This window comes from Haematobia irritans, chromosome 3 (assembly GCF_050003625.1).
Source record: "Haematobia irritans isolate KBUSLIRL chromosome 3, ASM5000362v1, whole genome shotgun sequence".
Taxonomy (NCBI): Eukaryota; Metazoa; Arthropoda; class Insecta; order Diptera; family Muscidae; genus Haematobia; species Haematobia irritans.
Window position 1 is genome coordinate 171,586,784 of NC_134399.1, and position 26,351 is coordinate 171,613,134.

The 26,351-nt window shown below is 32.4% G+C and overlaps 1 protein-coding gene across 1 annotated transcript in view; it reads left to right on the top strand.

Annotated features, from left to right (window-relative positions):
- The first annotated feature begins 2,085 nt into the window (after positions 1-2,085).
- Positions 2,086-26,351, top strand: part of Trf4-1 (Topoisomerase related function 4-1) — a 37,261-nt gene continuing 12,995 nt past the window's right edge. Inside the window, 4 exon segments of the mRNA XM_075298138.1 lie at positions 2,086-3,650; positions 11,922-13,186; positions 21,081-21,761; positions 21,833-23,140. Of these exon segments, the coding sequence (XP_075154253.1) occupies positions 12,373-13,186; positions 21,081-21,761; positions 21,833-23,140 (2,803 nt within the window). The 5' untranslated portion in view covers positions 2,086-3,650; positions 11,922-12,372.

Sequence of the window (26,351 nt, forward strand, 5' to 3'; positions counted from 1 at the left end):
GGTGTTTGTAAAGAATCTTACAGTGTGTCGCATCGATACGACTTGACGGCGATGACTAAATAATCGGTAAATGTATTATAGATCCCATAAACATGCAGCAGTATCGATTATGCCATCGGACTTAACTTATAATGTGCACAATATATGGGATATGATCGACACGAGTACTGTCGTCCGGAATTGTTTTTCGTTTTCTGAATTGTTTACATGTTGTTTAAAGTTAAAAGTTCGCCTACTTCATGCGTCATATCGTGTAACCTTATCGTGAAACTCAAACAATTGTAGTTCCCACATTTTAACTTTTTTGACAATGGAATATAAACCCTGCCAGCATTTCAAAGTTCCATTTCATCCTCATCGCTACCACAGACTCGTAAGTGACACTGCAACAATCGTCAACTGTGATAGTATTTTGCCATCACTATTGTTACAAGAGCCATTTTATATTTTGTGAAACACCAAGCACAACTAGCTTCTTATAATTTATTTAAATAAAAATGATAATGAAGTGCTGAAAACATAGTTATTTCGCTTAAAATTGTGAAAGGTATATTGGGGAACAATTTTTGACTTTCCAAATGGAATAAAGTGATAGTTTTTCAAATATTTTTCCAGACACGTTGCCTCCATTGGGAATAAAAGCACTGGCTGACGCTACAACATGTAACTTGCAACTTGTAACTCACCATCAATCTTTTATTAATGCATAAAAATATGTTAAATGTGATGTGATAGTCGTATAAATGTTATATTTATGAGAATTTATAAATGTTTAATAAAATTAATAAACATCTATACAATCGTGTTTTACTTGACCACAATGATTCTTTTACAACTATCTTAAAATGCACTTTGTCTGATTGTTTGAAGGGGTTCTTATTGGCGTCGTTCTAAATTTATTAGAAAAGGCACCTAATAATGCGTGGTACAACTTCTCAATAGTGATGGCGCTTTTCGGGCGAGTTTTTGATGTCGTATACGATTGTTTTCGACGTGGTGGGGATTCTCAGAAGCGCCGTCAAATCGCATGGTATGTAGTTCCACCTTAATGGTTCCTTTGCTATGATGTACTGAAGACGCGTATAGGAGAAATTTTCGGTAGCGTTCAATGTCGTAAGCTGGTACTTACATCTAAAATTTTTGTTCATAAGGCCGGTATGCACCTCTAGCGAAAAATTTCATTCCCATAAGAAATGCATTGCTATTTATGCTAACGAAATTTTCGGTAGCGTTCAATTTCGTAAGCTGGTACGCACCTCTAATGAAAATAACAGGGTTGTCAAAAGCATATTTTGGCAGCAAACATTTACACACCTCTAATGAAAATAACAGGGTTGTTAAAAGCATATTTTGGCAGCAAACATTTAATTTATTACAATCATTGTGTGCGTAAAAGTTTTAAAAGGTCTGTAAATAATAAACAATTTATTTGAGGAATATTTGGAACATATATTAACAATTTTTAAAAGCGATTAGCTGGTTTAAAATTTGTGTACACAGCCCTGTTCTTTTGTTGTAGACTTAAATAAATTTTTGCTACCGAAAATTTTGCTAGAGGTGCATACCGGCCTATAACAGGGATGTAAACAGAATATTTTGGAGAGATCTAGTCGATTCATGACAGCAAACATTAAATTTATTACAGTCATTGGGTGCGTAAAAGTTTTAAGAGGTCTGTAAATAATCAGTAATTTATTTGTGGTATATATGGAACAAATAGTAGCAATTTTTAAAAGCGGTAACGATTAAAATTTGTTTGCATTAGGTTTTTCTACACTCTATGCCCAAGTCGTTTTTTGTTGTAGTCTTAAATAAGTTTTTGCTACCGAACATTTCGCAATCCGATATCAAATGAGTTTCGTTTTGTATATGAACGAAGGCTAGATTTCAAATATTAGAAATAGGCTGATAGCTAATTCTTTGTTTGAAAGCATGTTGATTACAAACAGTTTTCCAATGTTTGATTGCCTGGTAATTACCACGTTTACGATCTACATGTGAGAGAGGGTAACTCTGTTCATCGACCAATCAATACCGAATACCAAATACCCGAAATGCTTACTATACCATTTATAACAAGCGTGGTTCGGGTTTTAAGCAGCGATAATTTCTTAATTTTCGTGTGAAAACGCACTAAAATTGGAATAAATTGTATAGAAAATTGCAAAGAAATGCAATACGCTCAAAATGGCGTTTAACGCGGAACTTGTGCAATGCAAATTAACGTGAAAAGTGTGAATTTTCATATACCACACACCGACTAAAAAGTCTAAAAGGACAGTGTGCAAAAGTGATAGAACAAATCACACACACTCATACAAACCTATATATAAACAGTATTGGTGAAAACCCCCACGAATCATCAGAGAATAGCAGCCAATAGAAGAAGAAAGGCGCATCAAGACGGGTACGACCAACACACAACGCCGCCACGAGTAATCGAATTTCTTGGGGCCGCAAAAAACGAAACAACTGACATTTTACTTTAACATTGACATTTGCTTTTGGGGGCTGTCATTTCAAAGTGATTGAGAGACACGGGCAAAGAAAATACACGAGCAGTCAACTAACTAGAAGAAAAAAAAAGAATGGATCTTCTCAATGAAATAAGGAATAATTAATATAGTTCTAGTGGAAAAACAACGGAGATTCGTTCGATCAAAAACGTGAGACAACAATTTGCAAAGGGAAATTAACCCTTACACCAATTTCCGGAAACCTCGCTTTACTTGAGGAATCAACATCATCATCATCATCATTATCATCTCGAGAGTCTTCGTCATAACCGTAATAAGTTAGTTGGGGTCTGCCTCAATTTCGTTTTACGTTGCTATTTGTATGCTGCTTCTTATTTTTCATGTGATACTTCTCCTCGTATCGAGTGTGTTTATTCCCTGAACCTCGTATCGAAATTTACTACGTACGGATTTTCTTGTCGGATGGATGGCGTAGTAGTATCGTTCTTTTTTCGTTTTGGTTGATTCTATTCAAAATATTTTGATAACTCTTTATAAAGTGAAGCATTAAATATCGAGAGAGAGATAGAAAAACGCGAAACTCCAATCCAATGATGATTAGGAAAGGGTGAACTCTGGCAAAGAACAATCTAAGATTTTTTTCTCGATAAAACCCCCCGCCTCCATAACAAGTGTTTGTGTGAAATAAACAAAAAGTTAAAAACTCATAGTGCAGTGGTAAATTTTTTTTTCAAAGACGACGACTAACCCGAAAATTGATACACAACAATATATATGTATCGTCGTCATTCATTCAATAGAAGACAAAACAAATTCAACCACAAAAACGGAATTTTAATCACATCAAAGTGAGAGGTATTAGTGTTTCTGTTCTACTAGAACACACACACGAACGAAACGACGGACAACGAATGTTGCAAATTTATCGGGGGAAACATAAAAAAATGATGGCCTTAAAAAATTGTCTGGCAATTGTTGTAATTGCTTAGATTCTTCCATATAGAGCAACCGTAAGCGCCACAGCAGTTACATTAATGCCAACAAGAAGAAACTCCTATTACCACAAGCAACAACAACAACGAGAAGCCTCCAGTCAGACGTAGTATATCACCACAAACGAGTGTGTAAATTCTACGAAAACATCAGCAAATTTCATTCAAGAAAATAAAACATGTAAGGATAAATGAAATGAAATATCTTCCATGATATACTAGTGGCGTTTAAATGGCCTATTGGCATTTTTTACGTCTCATCCAAAATGCAATTGTATAAATAATTGCCTAAAAAATTGTTTATTGTTGTAGTAGTTTTTGGTTAATAGTCAGAAACAAGTTTCTCTCATTAATAATTTCACCAAATCTCATACATTTCAACCTCTTCTCCGCGTGCTGTCCTCGCTCTCTTCCTTTTAGAAAGCAAAATAATGTTTCAAGGATTTTTTCTATAATCTTTTGGAAGTAAATGCCTGTTAGTGGTCGGACATTATGTTGATTATCATCCGAAGTTAATCGGTTTCCATTTCTAAATTTGAGCTAAAGAAAATTTATTAAATATTAGCCTAAATAAGACATCTCTACTAATATTACGTGTTCTCCATTCATCTGTAAAACCATTTTTGGTCATAATACTTATTTTTGTATGGTATATACAATCAGTAAGTTCATTGGAGTTTTTAATGATTAAGCTCATACACTGACGAACAGATTATTAGAGGCTTTTGCAATTGATGACAATTTTCACATTACTATTTTGATCCTATGTCGACTAAACTACAAGATTAGCTTAAACAACATTGCAAAAATATATTGATACACGTACACTCGTACACTGATGTGACAGGCGATGGCCGGTGAATAAAATCCATCGGGTCAATCCGGTGCAAAGAACCCGCCGCCGTGGGATTGAAAATATATTGATAATCAGTGTTGCCGTTACTGGCTCTAAAGAGCCAAATTGGCTCTTTTTTCAGCCGCTGATCCTTTTCTGGCTCTATTAGATTTTGCCTCCAAATTGGGCTCTTTTTGGCTCATTTGTAGTTTTATTTTCCGAAATAAAGTGAATAAATTTAAGGCTAAATCAAACAAGTGCCAAAGGAAATGTAAGGCAGGTTGTGAGGTTGGATCGAAATTTGTTATAGCAGCTTTGATAAAGAATAAAATAAAAAAAATATCATATAATCCACATTGGCGTTGGTTGATTAAATGAATGAATAAATCCATTCCATATTGGATGAGTTTTCATTCTATGGACTTAAGAAGGCCACATTAAAATACATACCAAATGATGTCGAACAACTACACAGAAAAAAATATCACCAATATATTCCCAATTAAAAAGTTGATTGAAGTTGAAAACTATCTCAATAAAAAAAAATAATTGATACCATTAACCTTTTAATCAAACTAGAAACATTAACGGCCATTTTCATGTAGCTCCGTTAGGCATTAACTGCCAGTTAACAGAAAGTAAATTGCAAATATCTTCTCTTCAGTTAACTTTAACTGAAAAATTTTCATCAGTTAAGTTCCTAATTTGCATATGGAATATATAGGCAAGATGACAGCTTCGTCCATAATATGGTTTAAAAGTTGGTTAGTTAACGGAACACTAACGGAGCTTTATGAAAATGGGGGTAAGTCAATTAAGTTAATGATTGAGAGTTTTTAAATTTTCAATTATACATTTAATTAATCAAACTCGGAAGAGTAAAACAGTTAAAAAATTATGGATGTATATTTTTTTAATTCTTAAAATTTAAATTTTTTTTCAAACTATGAGTTTTGGAATCAAACTAAAAAGGGTTAAAAATAGTTATAAAGGGTGGTTACAATTTCAAGGGCCGATGTTGATTTTGAATAAAACACAAACTATTTAGGAAATTATTGTAATTTTATTTTATTATGATATATTGGCATTACTCAATTATGTATGGAACAAAATATCGGCCAGATGGGCGCCGCGACCTCGGTGGCACACTTTCATCCGATGGTCCAAATTTTCGATGACGCTGAGGCATAATGGAGGTTCTATGCCGTTAATGTGCCGAATTATCTCATCCTTTAGCTCTTGAATTGTTGCTGGCTTATCGACGTACACCTTTTCTTTCAAATAACCCCCAAGAAAAAAGTCCAACGGTGTCAAATCACATGATCTTGGCGGCCAATTGACATCGCCATTACGTGAGATAACACGGCCATTGAATTTGTTGCGCAAAAGTGCCATTGTTTCGTTAGCTGTGTGGCAAGTGGCACCGTCCTGCTGAAACCACATATCGTCCACATCCATATCTTCTAGTTCGGGCCATAAAAAGTTCGTTATCATCTCACGATAGCGAACACCATTCACTGTAACTACCTGACCGGCCTCGTTTAGGAAAAAATATGGCCCGATGATGCCGCCAGCCCATAAACCGCACCAAACAGTCACTCTTTGTGGGTGCATTGGTTTTTCGATAATCACTCTTGGATTCTCATTCGCCCAAATGCGGCAATTCTGTTTATTGATGAATCCACTGAGGTGAAAATGTGCCTCATCACTGAAGATGATTTTCTTCGAAAATTGATCATCCTCTGTTGCCAATTCTTGGAACCATTTAAAACGTTGTTGGATTGTATATCTCTCCATGGTTCAAATTGAGTAAGTCTGAAATAGAGAAATGTCAAATAAAATTCGGAAAAAAACTTGGAGTTTAGGTGTGGTTCACATTCAACATCGGCCCTTACAATTTAACCACCCTAGAAAGTGATTGAAATATAGTATAGCGATTAAAAATAGTTTCGTTTTTAATTGAAAATTTAATTAAATTTTGCAATCAACGTCAATTAAAAATTTAATTGAATCAATTAAAAAAATTAATTGAAATTTGCTAATGAAATCAATTAATTTTTTTAATCAAGTATTTTTTTTGGATGCTCAATCAAAACTGTGATTGATACTATAATTTTCATGATTGAAGACATTTCAATTAAAAAATTAATTGGATTAATTAATTTTGTGATTGAATCTAATTGTGTGTACAACGAAATCTTTCTACATATTTTAAAGTTTCTAAACGCCAATCACTTTTTAAGGACCACAAAACTATTTTCGAAGTCCCAGAATATAAAATCTTGAAACTTATACCTCATTCACTTTACACTTCCAAAATCCACTTTAACTAGATGCCACCCATCATTTGTCTTATAAAAAAGGGATTTCAAACCCATTTTTAGTAGATTTTGAGCCTATTGTATATGAGCTATTAGGTTTGATTTTTGAGTTAGGTTTGATGTAATAGAAAGTTTTTTTTTTTTTTTTTTTTTAACGATGCAGAAAAAATAATTAAAATCTTCTGAACCTCTCAACAAAATTAATATCATAGAAATGGGATCATGTTCACGTACAGGAGTGCTTGTGCGGAGCTTGCTTTTTCTAAGTTAAGCCTTATAATGAAATTTGTGATAAATAAATGTCAGCACTTAATTTGGTTGATTCCGTCATAAAAGGATGGTTCTGATTTCAGATTGAACTGATAAATAGCTAAAACCTTTATCTGCGAAATGAAAATTTCAAAAATTCAATCCAAAATTATTTTATTACAATTGAACTAAACGAAACTTCGTTCAGTCTTTCTTTGCAGAATGTAGCCTTGTATTACTGAATTTTTAATACGCTTTCTTCCAACAAAATTAATTTTTTATGAATTTGGCTCTTTTCAAAAAAGTCAGTGGCAAAGCTGTTGATAAAATTTGTTAGGGCAAAAAACCTTTAGACTGCGTGACGGTTAGATCGACGATAGTTTAGGAACTTCAACATTCCCGAACAGCATCCATTTTTTCTGATTCAATCAGGAAATTAATTGATTCAATTTAACACATTTAATCAATGTTGATTGCAAAACTCAATTAAATTTTTGAATTAAAAACGTAACTATTTTCAATTACTTTTTATCTAACTTTGTTTTTTTTTTTTAATTTGATTAAAATATTGATTGTTTGAAATAAATGCTTATTTAAAAATTAAATAAAAAAATCCATAACTTTCTAAACTGATTAAATAGTTAATTGTATCAATTAATTGTTTAATTAAAATTTTAAAAATTTAATCAATGTTGACTGCAAAACTCAATTAAATTTTGGAATTAAAAACGTAACTATTTTCAATTACTTTTTTATCTGACTTTGTGTTTTTAATTTGATTAAAATATTGATTGTTTGAAATAAATGTTTATTTAAAAATTAAAAAAAAAAATCCATCACTTTCTTAACTGATTGAATAGTTAGTTGTATCAATTAATTTTTTAATTAAAATTTTAATTTTTCATTGACTTAAATAACTTAATGTTTCATATCTTGATTAAAAAGTTAGATGTATCAATTAATTTATTCATTGAAAAATTTTTCAACTTCAATCAACTTCTTAATTGGAAATGTTTTGGCGATATTTTTTTTCTGTGTACCAAGCATTTTTCAGACAACACTGCAATCGGTCCTACATAACGGAATTGACACAAATAGTCTCTCCTTGTCCTTTCCTTGTTGGACTGCAAGCTCATTATTGAAATATGTTTATTTCGCGTGGTGCAATAGCATGTCCGCCATGAACAAAACATGATTTTAGTCCCAGTTTCGTCAAAACACCAAAAAATTGTTTCAATTGTGGATTATCCCCTCTCATTACTGGTAAGGTTAGGTTATAGAGGATTTATGACCATTTAGACCATAATTGGTTCATTGCGGTTCCTCAAACTCCTTTTCTCTTGTACTTCGTGTATGTCCTACTCCGGCCGGGATAATCCCTTCATATGATAATTTTATCCTTCTGATCTGCCTGCGTCCTCCACCCAGAGGCCTTGATGAAAGCAAGAATACTTCCCAAGCTGCATTTTCGCAAGTCGATCATACTCTGAAAGAAACTATGGGCTATGGCAAACTCCTAGGAACCTGTTTCATTTTGAGTATCAGAATCGCACCAAAAAGGAAACAATTTTTGAATATGATAATGATATTTCAGTAAATGTGTCGATCCAATAAGATTTAATTACCAAGAGAGTGTAGATATAAATAAATTTTAAGAAAATTTAAAAATTGAGGCAAACTGGAGCACTGGTATCAATGGAAATATTTTTACAACGAATTTAAAAATTGAGGCAAACTGGAGCGCAGGTATCAATGGAAATATTTTTAAAAAGAATTTAAAAATTGAAGTAAACTGGAGCACTGGTATCAATGGAAATATTTTTACAAAGAACTTAAAAAATTGAGGAAAACTGGAGCACTGGTATCAATGGAAATATTTTTACAAAGAATTGTGAAGAATAATATTTTGAACCAGGATTGTAAGCACAGATATTCGATAAATTAAAATAATTTATGGAGAATTTATATAAGGAAATCCAATAGTAAAAGTACATTTTTTTATTTTTTTGGCACATGTAGGCTTGAGTTTATAACACAATTTTATTTTTACCAACATTCATGTCTGACTAACCTAATTCGATAAAATTGCCATAGCTCTCTATTCAATCTTTTCGTTCATCATTGTACATAACATTCATGTCGGAATATGCTCTTTTCTTTAATAAAGTTTGTTTTAATTAATTAGCGTCTTGTATATTACCTAACCGCTAATTCGTAAATGTAGCACTTGACTTTCCTAATCTCTTGCCCGACCCCCTGAATTTGTGTTATGTTATCTTTGTCAATATTGGCTAAGCCATTGATATTTTTCGTCTTTCTAATGTTGAATAATGGTTGAAATAATCTACCAAAATTTGGAGAGAAATTAACCAAAAACTACCAAACAAAAAAATCCTATTATACAAAATTTTATTTCTATAGAAAATTTTGTCAAAATTTTATTTCTATAGAAAATTTTGTCAAAATTTTATTTCTATAGAAAATTTTGTCAACATTTTATTTCTATAGAAAATTTTGTCAACATTTTATTTCTATAGAAAATTTTGTCAACATTTTATTTCTATAGAAAATTTTGTCAAAATTTTATTTCTATAGAAAATTTTGTCAAAATTTTATTTCTGTAGAAAATTTTGTCAAAATTTTATTTCTATAGAAAATTTTGTCAAAATTTAATTTCTATAGAAAATTTTGTTAAAATTTTATTTCTATAGAAAATTTTGTCAAAATTTTATTTCTATAGAAAATTTTGTCAAAATTGTATTTCTATAGAAAATTTTGTCAAAATTTTATTTCTATAGAAAATTTTGTCAAAATTTTATTTCTATAGAAAATTTTGTCAAAAATTTATTTCTATAGAAAATTTTATCACAATTTTATTTCTAAAGAAAATTTTGTCAAAATTTTATTTCTATAGAAAATTTTTGTCAAAATTTTATTTCTATAGAAAATTTTGTCAAAATTTTATTTCTATAGAAAATTTTGTCAAAAATTTTATTTCTATAGAAAATTTTGCCAAAATTTTATTTCAATAGAAAATTTTGTCAAAATTTTATTTCTATAGAAAATTTTGTCAATATTTTGTTTCTATAGAAAATTTTGTCAAAATTTTATTTCTGCAGAAAATTTTGTCAAACATTTTATTCCTATAGAAAATTTTGTCAAAATTTTAATTCTATAGAATATTTTATCAAAATTTTTATTGTCCAAATGTTATTTCTATAGAAAATTTTGTCCACATTTTATTTCTATAGAAAATTTTGTAAATTTTTTTTCCATAAAAAATTTTGTCAAAATTTTATTTTTATAGAAAATTTTGTCAAAATTTTATTTTTATAGAAAATTTTGTCAAAATTTTATTTTTATAGAAAAGTTTGTCAAAATTTTATTTCTATAGAAAATTTTGTCAAAATTTTATTTCTATAGAATATTTTGTCAAAAATTTGTTTCTATAGAATATTTTGTCAAAAATTTGTTTCTATAGAATATTTTGTCAAAAATTTGTTTCTATAGAAAATTTTGTCAAAATTTAATTTCTATACAAAATTTTGTCAAAATTTAATTTCTATAGAAAATTTTGTTAAAATTTAATTTCTATAGAAAATTTTGTTAAAATTTAATTTCGATAGAAAATTTTGTCAAATTTTATTTCTATAGAAAATTTTGTCAAAATTTTATTTTTATAGAAAATTTTGTCAAAATTTTATTTCTATAGAAAATTTTGTCAAAATTTTATTTCTATAGAATATTTTGTCAAAAATTTGTTTCTATAGAATATTTTGTCAAAAATTTGTTTCTATAGAAAATTTTGTCAAAATTTAATTTCTATACAAAATTTTGTCAAAATTTAATTTCTATAGAAAATTTTGTAATTTTTTGTTGTATAAAAAATTTTGTAAAAATTTTATTTCTATAGAAAATTTTGTCCAAATTTTATTTCTATACAAAATTTTGTCAAAATTTTATTTCTATAGAAAATTTTGTCAAAATTTTATTTCTATAGAAAATTTTGGCAAAATTTTATTTCTATAGAAAATTTTGTCAAAAATTTATTTCTATAGAAAATTTTATCACAATTTTATTTCTGCAGAAAATTTTGTCCAAATTTTATTTCTATAGAAATTTTTGTTTAAATTTTATTTCTATAGAAAATTTTGTCAAAATTTTATTTCTATAGAAAGTTTTGTCAACATTTTATTGCTATAGAAAATTTTGTCCAAATTTTAGTTCTATTTAATTCTATTTTGTCAAAATTTTATTTCTATAGAAAATTTTGTCAAAATTTTATTTCTATAGAAAATTTTGTCAAAATTTAATTTCTATAGAACATTTTGTCAAAATTTTATTTCTATAAAAAATTTTGTCAAAATTTTATTTCTATAATAAATTTTGTCAAAATGTTATTTCTATAGAAAATGTTGTCAAAATGTTATTTCTATAGAAAATTTTGTCAAAATTTTATTTCTATAGAAAATTTTGTCAGTATTTTAATTATTTAGAACATTTTGTCCAAATTTTATTTCTATAGAAAATTTTGTCCAAATTTTATTTCTATAGAAAATTTTGTCAAAATTTTATTTCTAAAAAATCTACCATTCTTGGTAGAATTCTACCTAATATGGCAACCGTGGTTGGAATAAATTTTTTTTAACAATTATTGGTGAAGTAGAAGTTTCGAAAATATAAAAATAAAATGTTTAAGAAATTCAAATTGTTAACCCAAATTTTAATGTTCAAAAATTCCCATCTTTAATTGTAAGGTCATCCCTAGCCACGATAGATGTTGGGTGTTATTTTTGTTGATTTTTTTTCTTGGTCTGATTAAACTTGGCACACGTTTTGTTGTCGGTTTTCGTTGTTATTGCTTTACACCTTCTTGCCATTTATTACAAATATCTCGTGATGGCGCACTAATCAATTTTTGAAGTAGTTTTCCCTCGTTTCTCTTATCATGGCTGCCATATTTAAAATAAAATTAGATTACTATTTAAGTTTAGATATGTCTGAAGATAAATAATGTTTTGTTTATTTATTTTTTATGTAATTACAGATAATTTCCGAGAAAATAAAATCGTAAAAATATCAAGAACAAGAAGAAGAAGAAGGACTTTGACTAAGTTGTCCGAAATTGTCATCATCATATCATTGGCATTCCATAGTTTTGAATAATTCGAGTTTTCTTTTTCGATATCCCATAGTCCCAGAACTGCTGTTGAATTTCGAATATTGCTCATAAAGAAAAGGGAAAATCGAAAACTGGTGGGAAACCTTTGAAAAACGCATCCCACATACCATTGGATAAACAAAATACATAGAATTTGTTGTGTTTGTAGATTGGCTTGATCGAACTAGAGATATAATACCATAGGCCAACGAACAAACAATTGGACACCAGGTGCTAATCTCTTTTTTAGCAAACGATATTTGTGGGATTTGTGTGTCGGGTGAGGGATTTGTTTGTGTTATCACACACACACACATATAAATAGAAAACATTTTGAATGGATCCTTTTGTTGGTTGGTTTCAAGAGGAACAGGAGGGTCCAGCCTTACGCACATGGTGTAAAATTTGGGAAACCAATGCGCATGAAATGAGCCAATTGCTGGAACAGCAAAATCAACAATTACAATTGCAACAATTACAAGGCGGTGGCAACAAATTCAGTGCCATTACAGCACGCGATCGTGACTCCATACAATTATTGCTGCAACAATTTGGTGGTGGTTTTCGTAATAATCACAACAACAACAACAATAATAACAGTAGCAGCAACGGCAACAATTCCAGCGGTAATAATTCCAGCAACAATTCCATCGATTCGACCAGCAACAATACAAATAACGAGACTTCAACACCTGCCACAACACCAGGAGGAGGAGGAGGCGGAGGTGACAACAACGGTGGAAATTCAACCACCACAAATATAGCCGGAGGCGGTGGTAAGATGCCATCACACGAGCGTCCCAGTTATTACAATCCCTCACGTAGGAAAATTGGCCGCATTGTTGACAATAAGGCCAGCACATACAATCTGAACAAGCACATGGATAAGCTTATATCGAAATATAAAGGTTGCCCGTGGCGTGTTGCCGATTTCAATTATGGCCGTGGTGTTTTGGGACTACATCAGGAGATTGAACAATTTCATAAATATGTTATGCCTACAGCTACCGAACATCGTTTACGATTACAGGTGGTACAGCGCATCGAAGGTGTTGTCCGTGCAATATGGCCATCGGCCATAGTTGAAGTATTTGGTTCCTTCCGTACTGGTCTATTCCTGCCTACCTCTGATATTGATCTTGTTGTCTTGGGTAAGTTTTGAATTAAAAGCATTTTTTTTTAATGTTCGAAATTTCGAAAATTTTCCCATAAGAAAAAAATAAATGTTGCAAAATTTTCGTATATGAATACTCTAGAACTTGGACACTCTGAAGAGTAGACTTTCAAAAGTGAACAATTTACGCAAGACGTTTGCTATATTATCACATTAAAATTATTCTCTCATTAGTATTGTACATAAATTAAATTCATGTTCGCGAATTTAATTTATGTCACGTTCGCGACCAAATTCACTCAGGGAAATTCCTATTTACAATAAAATTCACACTCACGATTTCAATAACCCTCACAGTTTTAATTATAAACCATTTCGAAAAAAATTTCTATAGCATAAAGAATTTTGACAAAATTTCCGCTAGCATAACAATTTTGACAAAATTTTCTAAGCATAAAGAAATTTGACAAAATTTTCTAAAGAATAAAATATTTTGACAAAATTTCTATAGCATAAAAACGTTTGACAAAATGTTCTATAACATGATAAATTTTAGACAAAATTTTGTATAGCATAAACATTTTGACACAATTTTCTAAAGCATACAATATTGACACAATTTTCTATAGCATACACCATTTTGACAACATTTTCTAAAGCATACAAATTTTGAGAAAATTTTCTATAGCATACAAAATTTGACAAAAATTTTCTATAGCATCAAAAATTTAGACAAAATTTTCATAGCATAAGAAATTTTGAGAAAATTTTCTATAGCAAACTTTTGACAAAATGTTTTATAAATGACAAATTTTGGAAATTTTTTTCTATAGCATAAAAATTTTGACAAAGTTTTCTAAAGCATACAATATTTTGACAAAATGTTCTATAACGTGACAAATTTTGACAAAATTTCTATAGCATACAAATTTTGACAAAATTTTCTAAAGGATACAATTTTCTAAAGGATACAATTTTCTAAAGGATACAAGGATACAAATTTTGAGAACATTTTCTATAGAATAAAAAATTTGACAAAATTTTCTATAGCATCAAAAATTTAGACAAAATTTTCATAGCAACAATTTTGAGAAAATTTTCTATAGCATAAAAACGTTTGACAAAATGTTCTATAACATGATAAATTTTAGACAAAATTTTGTATAGCATAAACATTTTGACACAATTTTCTAAAGCATACAATATTGACACAATTTTCTATAGCATACACCATTTTGACAACATTTTCTAAAGCATACAAATTTTGAGAAAATTTTCTATAGCATACAAAATTTGACAAAATTTTCTATAGCATCAAAAATTTAGACAAAATTTTCATAGCATAAGAAATTTTGAGAAAATTTTCTATAGCAAACTTTTGACAAAATGTTTTATAAATGACAAATTTTGGAAATTTTTTTCTATAGCATAAAAATTTTGACAAAGTTTTCTAAAGCATACAATATTTTGACAAAATGTTCTAAAGGGTGATTTGTTAAGAGCTTGATAACTTTTTTTTAAAAAAAAACGCATAAAATTTGCAAAATCTCATCGGTTCTTTATTTGAAACGTTAGATTGGTCCATGACATTTACTTTTTGAAGATAATTTCATTTAAATGTTGACCGCGGCTGCGTCTTAGGTGGTCCATTCGGAAAGTCCAATTTTGGGCAACTTTTTCGAGCATTTCGGCCGGAATAGCCCGAATTTCTTCGGAAATGTTGTCTTCCAAAGCTGGAATAGTTGCTGGCTTATTTCTGTAGACTTTAGACTTGACGTAGCCCCACAAAAAATAGTCTAAAGGCGTCAAATCGCATGATCTTGGTGGCCAACTTACCGGTCCATTTCTTGAGATGAATTGTTCTCCGAAGTTTTCCCTCAAAATGGCCATAGAATCGCGAGCTGTGTGGCATGTAGCGCCATCTTGTTGAAACCACATGTCAACCAAGTTCAGTTCTTCCATTTTTGGCAACAAAAAGTTTGTTAGCATCGAACGATAGCGATCGCCATTCACCGTAACGTTGCGTCCAACAGCATCTTTGAAAAAATACGGTCCAATGATTCCACCAGCGTACAAACCACACCAAACAGTGCATTTTTCGGGATGCATGGGCAGTTCTTGAACGGCTTCTGGTTGCTCTTCACTCCAAATGCGGCAATTTTGCTTATTTACGTAGCCATTCAACCAGAAATGAGCCTCATCGCTGAACAAAATTTGTCGATAAAAAAGCGGATTTTCTGCCAACTTTTCTAGGGCCCATTCACTGAAAATTCGACGTTGTGGCAGATCGTAAGTCTATTCATGATGAAATGTCAAAGCATACTGAGCATCTTTCTCTTTGACACCATGTCTGAAATCCCACGTGATCTGTCAAATACTAATGCATGAAAATCCTAACCTCAAAAGAATCACCCTTTATAACGTGACAAATTTTGACAAAATTTCTATAGCATACAAATTTTGACAAAATTTTCTAAAGGATACAATTTTCTAAAGGATACAAGGATACAAATTTTGAGAACATTTTCTATAGAATAAAAAATTTGACAAAATTTTCTATAGCATCAAAAATTTAGACAAAATTTTCATAGCAACAATTTTGAGAAAATTTTCTATAGCATAAAAACGTTTGACAAAATGTTCTATAACATGATAAATTTTAGACAAAATTTTGTATAGCATAAACATTTTGACACAATTTTCTAAAGCATACAATATTGACACCATTTTCTATAGCATACACCATTTTGATAAAATTTTCTAAAGCATACACCATTTCGACAAATTTTTCTAAAGCATACAAATTTTGACACAAATTTCTATAGCATACAAATTTTGAGAACATTTTCTATAGAATAAAAAAATTGACAAAATTTTCTATAGCATCAAAAATTTAGACAAAAATTTTCATAGCAACAATTTTGATAAAATTTTCTATAGCATAAAAACTTTTGACAAAAATTCTATAACATGACAAATTTTGGAAAAATTTTTCTATACCATAAAAATTTTGACACGATTTTCTATAGCATACAAAGTTTCTAAAGCATACAATATTTTGACAAAATGTTCTATAACATGACAAATTTTGACAAAATGTCTAAAGCATACAAATTTTGACAAAATTTTGACAACATTTTCTAAAGCATGCACCATTTTGATAAAATTTTCTAAAGCATACAAATTTTGACAAAATTTTCTATAGCATACAAATTTTGAGAAAATTTTCTATAGCATAAAAAATTTTACAAAATTTTCTATAGCATCAAAAATTTAGACAAAATTTTCATAGTATAAAAAAATTTGAGAAAATTTTCTATAGCATAAAAACTTTTGACAAAATTTTTTATAACATTACAAATTTTGGAAAATTTTTTCTATAGCATAAAAATTTTGACAATTTTCTAAAGCATACAATATTTTGACAAAATTTTCTTAAGCATACTATATTTTGACAATATGTTCTATAACATGACAAATTTTGACAAAATTTCTATAGCATACAAATTTTGACACAATTTTCTATAGCAAACAACTTTTGAGATTTTTTTTTTTCATAGCATAAAAAAATTTAGACAACATTTTAGCATAACATGTTTTGACAAAAATTTCTATAGCATAAAATTTTCTATAGCATGAAAAATATTTAAAAAATGTTCATAGCACAAAAACAATTCTGACAAAATTTTCTATAGCATACACCATTTTGACAAAATGTTCAATAGCAATAAAAAAATGTTGGACAAAATTTTCTACAGCAAACAAATTTACAAAATTTTCTATAAAATTTTTGACAACATTTTCTATAGCATAAAATAATTTCGACAAAATGTTCATAGCATAAAAAATTTTTACAAAATATTCATAGCATAAAAACAATTCTGACAAAATTTTCTATAGCTTACACCATTTTGACAAAATGGTTTATAGCACAAATATTGTAGACAAAAAAGGTTGACTAAACTTTCTATAGTTTTGTTGCTTTAGAAAATTTTCTATGGCATAACAATTTTAGAAAAATTTTTCTATGGGATGCAAAATTTTGATCAATTTTTATATCATAAAAATTTGTGACAAAATTTTCTATAGCACAAAAAATGTTTACCAATTTTTATACCATAAAATTTTTACAAAATAAAAAAAATTCTCACAAAATTTTCTATAGCATACACCATTTTGACAAAATGTTCTGTAACAAAAAAATTACACATTTTCTATAGCACAAAAATTTTTTGGACAACTTTTTCTGTAGCATAAAAAAATTTTGACAAAATGTTCATAGCATAAAAAAATCTATAAAAATAAAAACAAAATTTTCTATAGCTTACACCATTTTGACAAAATGTTCTATGGCATAAAAATTTTGGACAAAATTTTTTATACCAAAAAAGGTTGACATAATTTTCTATGGGATAAAAAATTTTTATCAATTTTTATATCATAAAATTTTTTGTCTATGCATAAAAAGTTTTTGAATAGCACAAACAATTTTAACCAATTTGTATAGTATAAAGGTTAGGTTAGGTTATGTTAGGTGGCAGCCCGATGTATCAGGCTCACCTAGGCTATTCAGTCCATTGTGATCCCACATTGGTGAACTTCTCTCTTATCACTGAGTGCTGCCCGATTCCATGTTAAGCTCAATGACAAGGGACCTCCTTTTTATAGCCGAGTCCGAACGGCGTTCCACATTGCAGTGAAACCACCTAGAGAAGTTTTGAAACCCTCAGAAATGTCACCAGCATTACTGAGGTGGGATAATTCACCGCTGAAAAACTTTTTGGTGTTCGGTCGAAGCAGGAATTGAACCCACGACCTTGTGTATGCAAGGCGGGCATGCTAACCATTGCACCACGGTGGCTCCCAGAGTATAGCATAAAATTTTTACAAAAATTTCATAGCATAAAAACAATTCAGACAAAATGTTCTATACCACAAACATTTTGGACAAAATTTTCTATAGCAAAATAAGGTTGACAACATTTTCTATGGCATAAAAATGTTGACAAAATTTGCTATGCCATTAAAAATGTTGACCAATTTTTTTTGGCATTAAGTTTTTTTACATAATTTTCTATAGCAAAAAAAAAATTTTTTGACAAAAGTTTCTAGTAGAGGTGTGCACGTGACGCAAAATTGTCGTGACTCACGAAAATTTTCGTGACCCACGCGTGAGTGTGGGTGACTAAACAACCAAATGTCGTGCGTGAGTCACGAAAATAATATCTTCGTGAGTGTGCGTGAGTAACGAATTTCGGAAAAACAAACGAAAATAATTCCGCGTGCGAACATAAAATGCTTACGAGTTGAATTCATTTATAATTTTAGTGACACCCTAGGTGTAAAGAGTTTTATAACGCTCTCGATTTTAATCATACTCACGTTTTCAATCAGGTTCTATAAGTAAATTACTCATAAAATTATTCGTGAGTCACGATATTTTTCGTGAGTCACGACATTTAAAAGATTTTCGTGCGTGAGTGTGCGTGAGTACAAATTTTCTTTTCGTGAGCGTGAGTCCTACCAAAAAATATCGTGCGTGAGTGTGCGTGAATAAGATTTCTCCGTCGTGAGTGCGCGTGAGCAAAATATTACTCACGTGCACACCTCTACTTTCTACTAGAGGTGTGCACGTGACACGAAATTGTCGTGACTCACGAACATTTTCGTGATTCGTGCGTGAGTCGTGAGTCACGCTCATGACAACAGCGTGAGTGTGCGTGAACGTGATTAACAAACCAAAATGTCGTGCGTGAGCGTGAGTCACGAAAATAATATCTTCGTGAGTGTGCGTGAGTAAAGAATTACACTCACGAAAATATTCCTGCTCTCCAACGTAAAACACTAAAGAGTTAAATTCAATTACAATTTTAGTGACACCTGGGATGTTAAGAGTTTAATAACACTCTCGATTTTAATAATACTCATGTTTTCAGACACTTCGGTAAGGTAAATTAATCATAAAATTATTCGTGAGTCACTATATTTTTCGTGAGTCACGATATTTTTCGTTAGTCATGGTATTTTTCGTGAGTCACGACGTTTTCGTGCGTGAGTGTGCGTGAGTACAAATTTTCTTTTCGTGAGTGTGCGTGAGCGTGAGTCCTACCAAAAAATATCGTGCGTGAGTGTGCGTGAGTATGAATTTTCAGTCCTGAGTGTGCGTGAGCGTGAGTAAACTATTACTCACGTTCACACCTCTACTTTCTACAGCGTTACAAAATTTTCTATGGCATAAACATTTTATTTCATTTCATTTCATTTTATTTAACAATACAGTAAGCCTTCGTGGCCAATAAATCGTATTGTTCTTAAAAAAAATACATTAATAGTAATTGTAAAGTTATCAATCCTAATCATTAATACTTAAATTACCCTACTATGCCTACCACTCCACCATCCTCACTTTGGCCAAAGTCACATAGAAAACTAATATTAATAAAGGTAAACTAACACCTACCATTGGTAAATAACAGTCAACATTAAATATATTCATTCAAACTAGTCAGTAGCAAGTTCCTAAATTGATTCTCAGGAAACCCTAAATCCCTTACTGCTACAGGAAGATTGTTCCAAACCCTAGCAGTAGTAACAATAAACCCCCTCTCAAAAAGGGAACAATTTATTCGTGGTATAATTATCTGCGGATTTCTCACCGATCTGGAAAAAACAAATCCCTGAAGAAGTTCATGTAACAACCCATTTCTTTTCATCATATGGAAAAACATTAATCTCCGCGACAAAACGTAAGGTTCAAATGAAGAACCAAGAAAATCAATTACCTTATCTGTCACGTGTTCAAAAATACGCAACCCAAAAACATAACGCACTACCCTGTTCAGAATCAGAGCAATCTTTGACCTATTATATTGAAACGTACAAGATACCACCTCGATACAATAGTTAATCTGAGACATCAGCAAAGCATGGGCCACTATACGTTTGACACGCTCAGTCAAGTATATACCACAATTGTATAATTTCCTTAGTCGCAAAGTCACTCTCGCTGAGAGGGAAGATATATGTTGTTCAAAATCCAAATTCGCATCAATTGTAATACCCAAGCATTTGACCGTCTGAACAAACTGAATAACCTCACCACACATTCTGATCTGCGGATAGGTCACATTGCGATACCCCGCCTGAAACATAATCGCCGTCGTCTTACCTGCATTAATAACCAACCTATTGTCAACCATCCAGGAATAAACAATATCAAGAGCAGAATTCATGCGCCTCTCCAAACTATCCAGACCTTCCATCCCACCTGTAAATACAATTTGAATGTCATCCGCATACATATATACTCTAACAAAATTAGGTTCCAAGCATCCAACAAAATCATTCAAGAACATGATAAACAGGAGCGGTCCAAGTACAGAACCTTGGGGTACTCCACAACTCAAGAATGCAGTACCCGAACTCCGCCCATTCAGCTCCACGAACTGCGATCTTCCATGCAAGTATGACAGAATCAGTCTACACGCAACTCCTGAAAATCCATAGTTCGCCCTAAGCTTGTTAATTAATAATGTATGATTTATTAATTAACAAGCTTAGGGCGAACTATGGATTTTCAGGAGTTGCGTGTAGACTGATTCTGTCATACTGATTCTGTCATGATTCTGTATTTTAAGGCAAATTTTTCTATAGCATAAGAACTTTTGATAAAATGTTCTATAACTTGACAAATTTTTACATTTTTTATAGCATAAATAGCACAAAAAATTTTGTCAAAATTTTCTATAGCATAAAAAATTTTGACAAAATTTCCCATAGCACAAAAAATTTTGACATAATTTTCTATAGCATCAACATTTTTAACAAAATTTCTACAGCATAATAAAAAAAAAATCTTGAAAAAATTAAAAAAAATTTTTGAATTTAATTTTCAATTTTTATATGTTTTGTTTTTTTTTTTTAATTTTTAGGTCTCTGGGATAAAATGCCATTGAGAACATTAGAAACTGAACTCATTGCCCGTGGTATTGCTGAACCACATTCGGTTCGTGTTCTCGATAAAGCCTCAGTGCCCATTATTAAGTTAACGGATCGTGAGTCACAAGTAAAAGTGGATATATCATTTAATATGCAATCGGGTGTACAATCCGCTGAACTCATAAAAAAATACAAACAGGAATTTCCGCTACTGGAGAAATTGGTGCTAGTTTTGAAACAGTTCTTGCTGCAACGTGATCTCAATGAAGTTTTTACCGGTGGTATTTCTTCCTATTCATTGATACTTATGTGCATTAGCTTTCTTCAATTGCATCCGCGACAAATTCATGCCGAGACTGATAATTTGGGCGTCCTGCTGCTGGAGTTTTTTGAGCTGTATGGGCGTAAATTTAATTATATGAAAATTGGTATTTCCATTAAGAATGGAGGCCGCTATATACCCAAAGAAGACTTACAACGTGATATGATTGATGGCCATAGACCTTCGCTGCTGTGCATTGAGGATCCCCTAACTCCGGGCAATGATATTGGCCGTAGTTCGTATGGGGCCTTACAAGTTAAACAGGCATTTGAGTATGCTTATCTAATGCTCTCACAGGCTGTGAGTCCTCTTAACAATTGGGCCAATGATTGCAATGAACGTTCAATATTGGGTAAGTGTAACTGACTCTAAGTGGCCAAACACAGCTCTCTTCAATTATCGTTTTCGTTTTTGTTATTGCAGGACGTATCATACGCATTACCGATGATGTTATCGATTATCGCGAATGGATTCGTGATCATTTCGAGTATCTTCTTTCGGCGCGGCAATCTCCGGTATCTACATTGGGTGTAACTGCAGCAGGGACGCCAAATGTTATGGGAAACACGCCCAAATATATGATAATGGCTTCCACCATGTTGCCAGCGGGTGCCTTAGGTGGCCAACAGCAACAGATATTAATATCCAACCTCTATCATCATCACCAACAACAACAGCATCATGCGGTACCCATGCCAACGCCATATCGACGTGGTAGTACCTCATCCGGTGATGATTCGGAGGATAGCAAAGAATGTGATGCTGATTCCACTTCACCAACGACAACGACGCCCGGTGTCAATACACATGTTGTAGGGGTTGCCGGAGGTCCAAGTGTTATTGGTGGTGGTCCAGCTGGTAATATGGCTACATCCGCGAATATTCACACGGCTGCCAGGTTGGATACATGATGAATAGTTGCCGGTTTGGTGCAGCAATCGCAGAAACAGCAGCAACAAATGGTCCAAATGCCGACGACCGGTGGAACCCAGTTCCCAGTGTCGACAGCAGCAACCACAGCCATGCTGAAACAGATGCATTTGCAGCAGCAAACCACGCAGCCTCTAACGCCCCAAACACACACAACTACTTTTATATCTGCATCTCCACCACCCTCATCGTCGTCAGCCGCCACATCACCCACATTAGCAGTAAAATCTTTCCATGAGATGGTTACCACATCGCCGATTGTTAGTTCCACATCAGATGTGGTGAATATTGTCGCAACCTCAAAGATAACAGCGAATCACCTGCAACAACAACAACAGCAGCAACAGCAACAGTCACAACAGCAATCATCCAAACATTATTATCGCCAACAGTTTTATGTACCACCTCCAATGCAACAGTATCAGCAACAATATGCGACATCCTCCTCCACTACATCATCATCATCATCAAATCCAAAATATATTGGCAGTAGCAATAATAAACCCCGCTATTCAAATCAACAACAACGCCTACAGCAACAACAACAGGTGCGGCAACAACGATTGCAACAGAATTCCAATTCGTCCACATCGTCAACATTGCCACGCAATAATTCCAGTTCGACACATGGAATTCTAACATCGGCATCGTCCACCATATCGATTATTTCCATTTCATCTGAATCATCAGTATGTACAATTTCGGATTCTTCTTCCAAATCCGGATCCGAATCGGAATCACGTCCATCGAATTCGGCATCGTCGTCTTCAGTGTCGGCAGCAAATAATAAAGCCGCAGGAGGTAAGTGATGATATTTTTGTTTGGGGTTTAATTAATCCAAATTGAAAAAGACAAATATAAGAATTTAAGATTTCTATGTCTTAACCCTTTATCCTTGGTCAGGGGCATATCATGAGAAAGCTGTCGGTGCAATGTGTGCCTCGTTTGTTCACTCCGAACAACAAGTTCAACTATGAGATTATTTGAGATTAGAGGTTGCGCTGTTCAAGTGCAAAGCGAGGGAGTTTCTGCATTGTTTAGTGAACGTCGACAAAATAGGGATCCAAAAATAGACTTCAGATACCAAGTACCTGTCCAAATGTCAGCATTCGAACATGCTCCGAAGAAGGCGAAAACTGGCGTATCGGCCATAAAGTTCCGTTTGCTGGGATCCAAAGGGTGCGATATTTAAAACGAAAACGTTGGTCATATATTGTAGAGAATTTTGGTTTTCTAACTCCGGTTTACAAATCTAACCGTGAGGGAAGAGTTTGACATTATTTGGGAACAATCCACTGAAGTTTCGGCGTCATTTTCTGCCAGACGAAGAAACAATGGTCCACTGATAAGCAGCTGAGACTAAGGAGCAGCCGAATGAGTGAATGGCAAACGTGCTTTTCTGGGAATAAGTGGATGTGACCCACATCGACTACCTGGAGAACGGTTAAAACGATTTTTTCTTGATAATGCTGCCACCAACTGCTGCTATTTAAACTTAATTGCTGTCGATAATGAGGAAGAAGGCAATAGCTGGACACAGCTATTGAAACCCCTGTGCATATTTCTCACAGGGCTTTCAAGCCAGATCAGGTATAATGGCATCACGTTATACTACCACAAGTCGAAACTGGGATTGAATTCATAACTATTGTACGTAGGACGGACATGCTAACCATTGCACCACAGTGGCTCCCTCACAGGGGCTAATAATTCCGAACGCAAGTGCAAGTTTATCCAATAAAAAAAGTACTATGTCAAAATGTCCAGTCCTGCCCATTGTGACACCACATTGGTGAACCTATCTCTTATCACAGAGTGCCGCCCGTAACCATGTTTAGCTCAATCATACGGGAACTCCTTTTTTAGCCTAGTTTGAACGGCATTTAACTTTACGTTGGAACCATTTAGAGAACTGAAAAACTTTCGTGTGCGCCCAAAACTGGGATCGAACCGACTACAATTTGTATGCAAGACGGGCATGCTAACCATTGCCTCAAAGTTGCCACGTGGTAATAGACTTTAAATAATTCCAAAAATCAAAATTTTAAAAAATTTACAAATTGAAAGATCATATTTTCCAAATGTGACAAAGTCAACTTTTACCAATGCCCAATATTCGAAAAGCCTCATTGGGATCTCTAGACCTGTACATTTTGGCTTAGAAAAGAAAAATTTTGACATTGATTTAATATAATCTCCATTTGTTAGCACCTATATTACCTGTTTATTTTCATAATTCATTATGATTGTAAATATATAAATAAATAAATAAATAATCTCCATTACGCTTTTCGATCATCACCAGTGTGAAAATTATAGATTTTGGCGACTACCTGATTTTGCTACAATAAGAGACCAGCAAAAAAAGCGTCGCCAAAAAAGTAATGAAAATGTTCTTTTAGGATCCGGAAGTGGTGCAAAATTGACGCAGAAGCGATGAATTTAACATGGGCTTGTCATAGGACAGAAGTCCTCCATTTCAACAGCCGGTGCACTGAATTTGCATCACTTCTATAGGTGTGATCCGAATTCAATGTTTTGGATGTAAATTAAGGAATTCTGTGATATTTTGTCAACAATAAAATAATTTTTTATGAATTCTTAAACTGTTTTTAACCAATTTGAAATAAAAAAGTTAAAATTACACATAAAGAACATCATTGGAAGTACATCTTCTGGAAGTGCTTATAAAGTTGTCCCTTTGGAAGAACTTCCAAATTTTTTTGCTGGGAGTCTTTATATTAGCCACTGTGATGCAATGGTTAGCCACCGTGGTGGTGGTTAGCATGCCCGCCTTGTATATACAAGGTCGTGGGTTCGATTCCTGCTTCGACCAAACACCAAAAAAGCTTTCCAGCGGTGGATTATCCCACCTCAGTAATGCTGGCGACATTTCTTTCAAAGCTTCTCTAAGTGGTTTCACTGCAAGGTGGAACGCCGTTCGGACTCGGCTATAAAAAGGAGGTCCCTTATCATTGAGCTTAACATGGAATCGGGCAGCACTCAGTGATAAGAGAGAAGTTCACCAATGTGGTATCACAATGGACTGAATAGTCTAAGTGAGCCTGATACATCGGGCTGCCACCTAACCTAACCTAACCTAACCTAACCTTATATTACTTCCTTAATGTGTCATACTTGTTCTGGAGATTTTCTCCCAAATTGGTATATTTTTTCGTAGATGGATCGAAATTTATGTGTTGGGGACTTGGCGATGTGCTAGGGAATAATAATAAAAAAATAATGAGAAAAATCAGGTTTACACTATAGTGATTTATATGAAAATCTTTTTATTTCCACTTTATTAAAAAAGATGTGAATTGTCAAAATTTAAAAAGAAGACTTTGCTCCTCTTTATTTCACGGCATCAGTACGTTGGGTCCAAGCGTTAATTTATATCGACCACGCAATTTTATTACTTTAGTATGGTGGCCGAAATCCCATTTTTATTTCTTTAACAATTGAAAAGACGGTCACAACTGTCCTGGTATTGAGGTTTTCGAAATCATACCGCATACTGTTATGACAAAATTTTGAAATTTTGTTTATTAATACTGATTTTCTACAGCGAAGCCCATTTCTGAATATATTTCTTAAAAACGTAGCAAAAATGTATATAGATTTTTGTGAGGAATTTTAATTTAATTTGGTAATGTTTGGGACGAAAGCATTTCAATCTTGGGATAACAACCAGAAAAATACTGGCAACACTGCCTGTGGGTAGGACCAAATATAATTGAGAAGAAGATGCAGTCTTCTCATAGCAAAACTGAAACACCAGAGGACTCTGCCAACAAAATATCATAAAGTTTGCGTCGACGTGTCTCTCAAATGTACTGCCGTTTGCGTCGGAAAATATCATAACATTTGTGTTTTTCATAAATTTCTGAATAAAATCCCACAAAAGCAATACCAAAACGGTTGTAGAAAATTAAAATAATACGTATGTGTGTATTAAAGCGATTATTCAGTATGGTTTTATGTGAGTATTGCCGTTTAAATTTATTCCTGG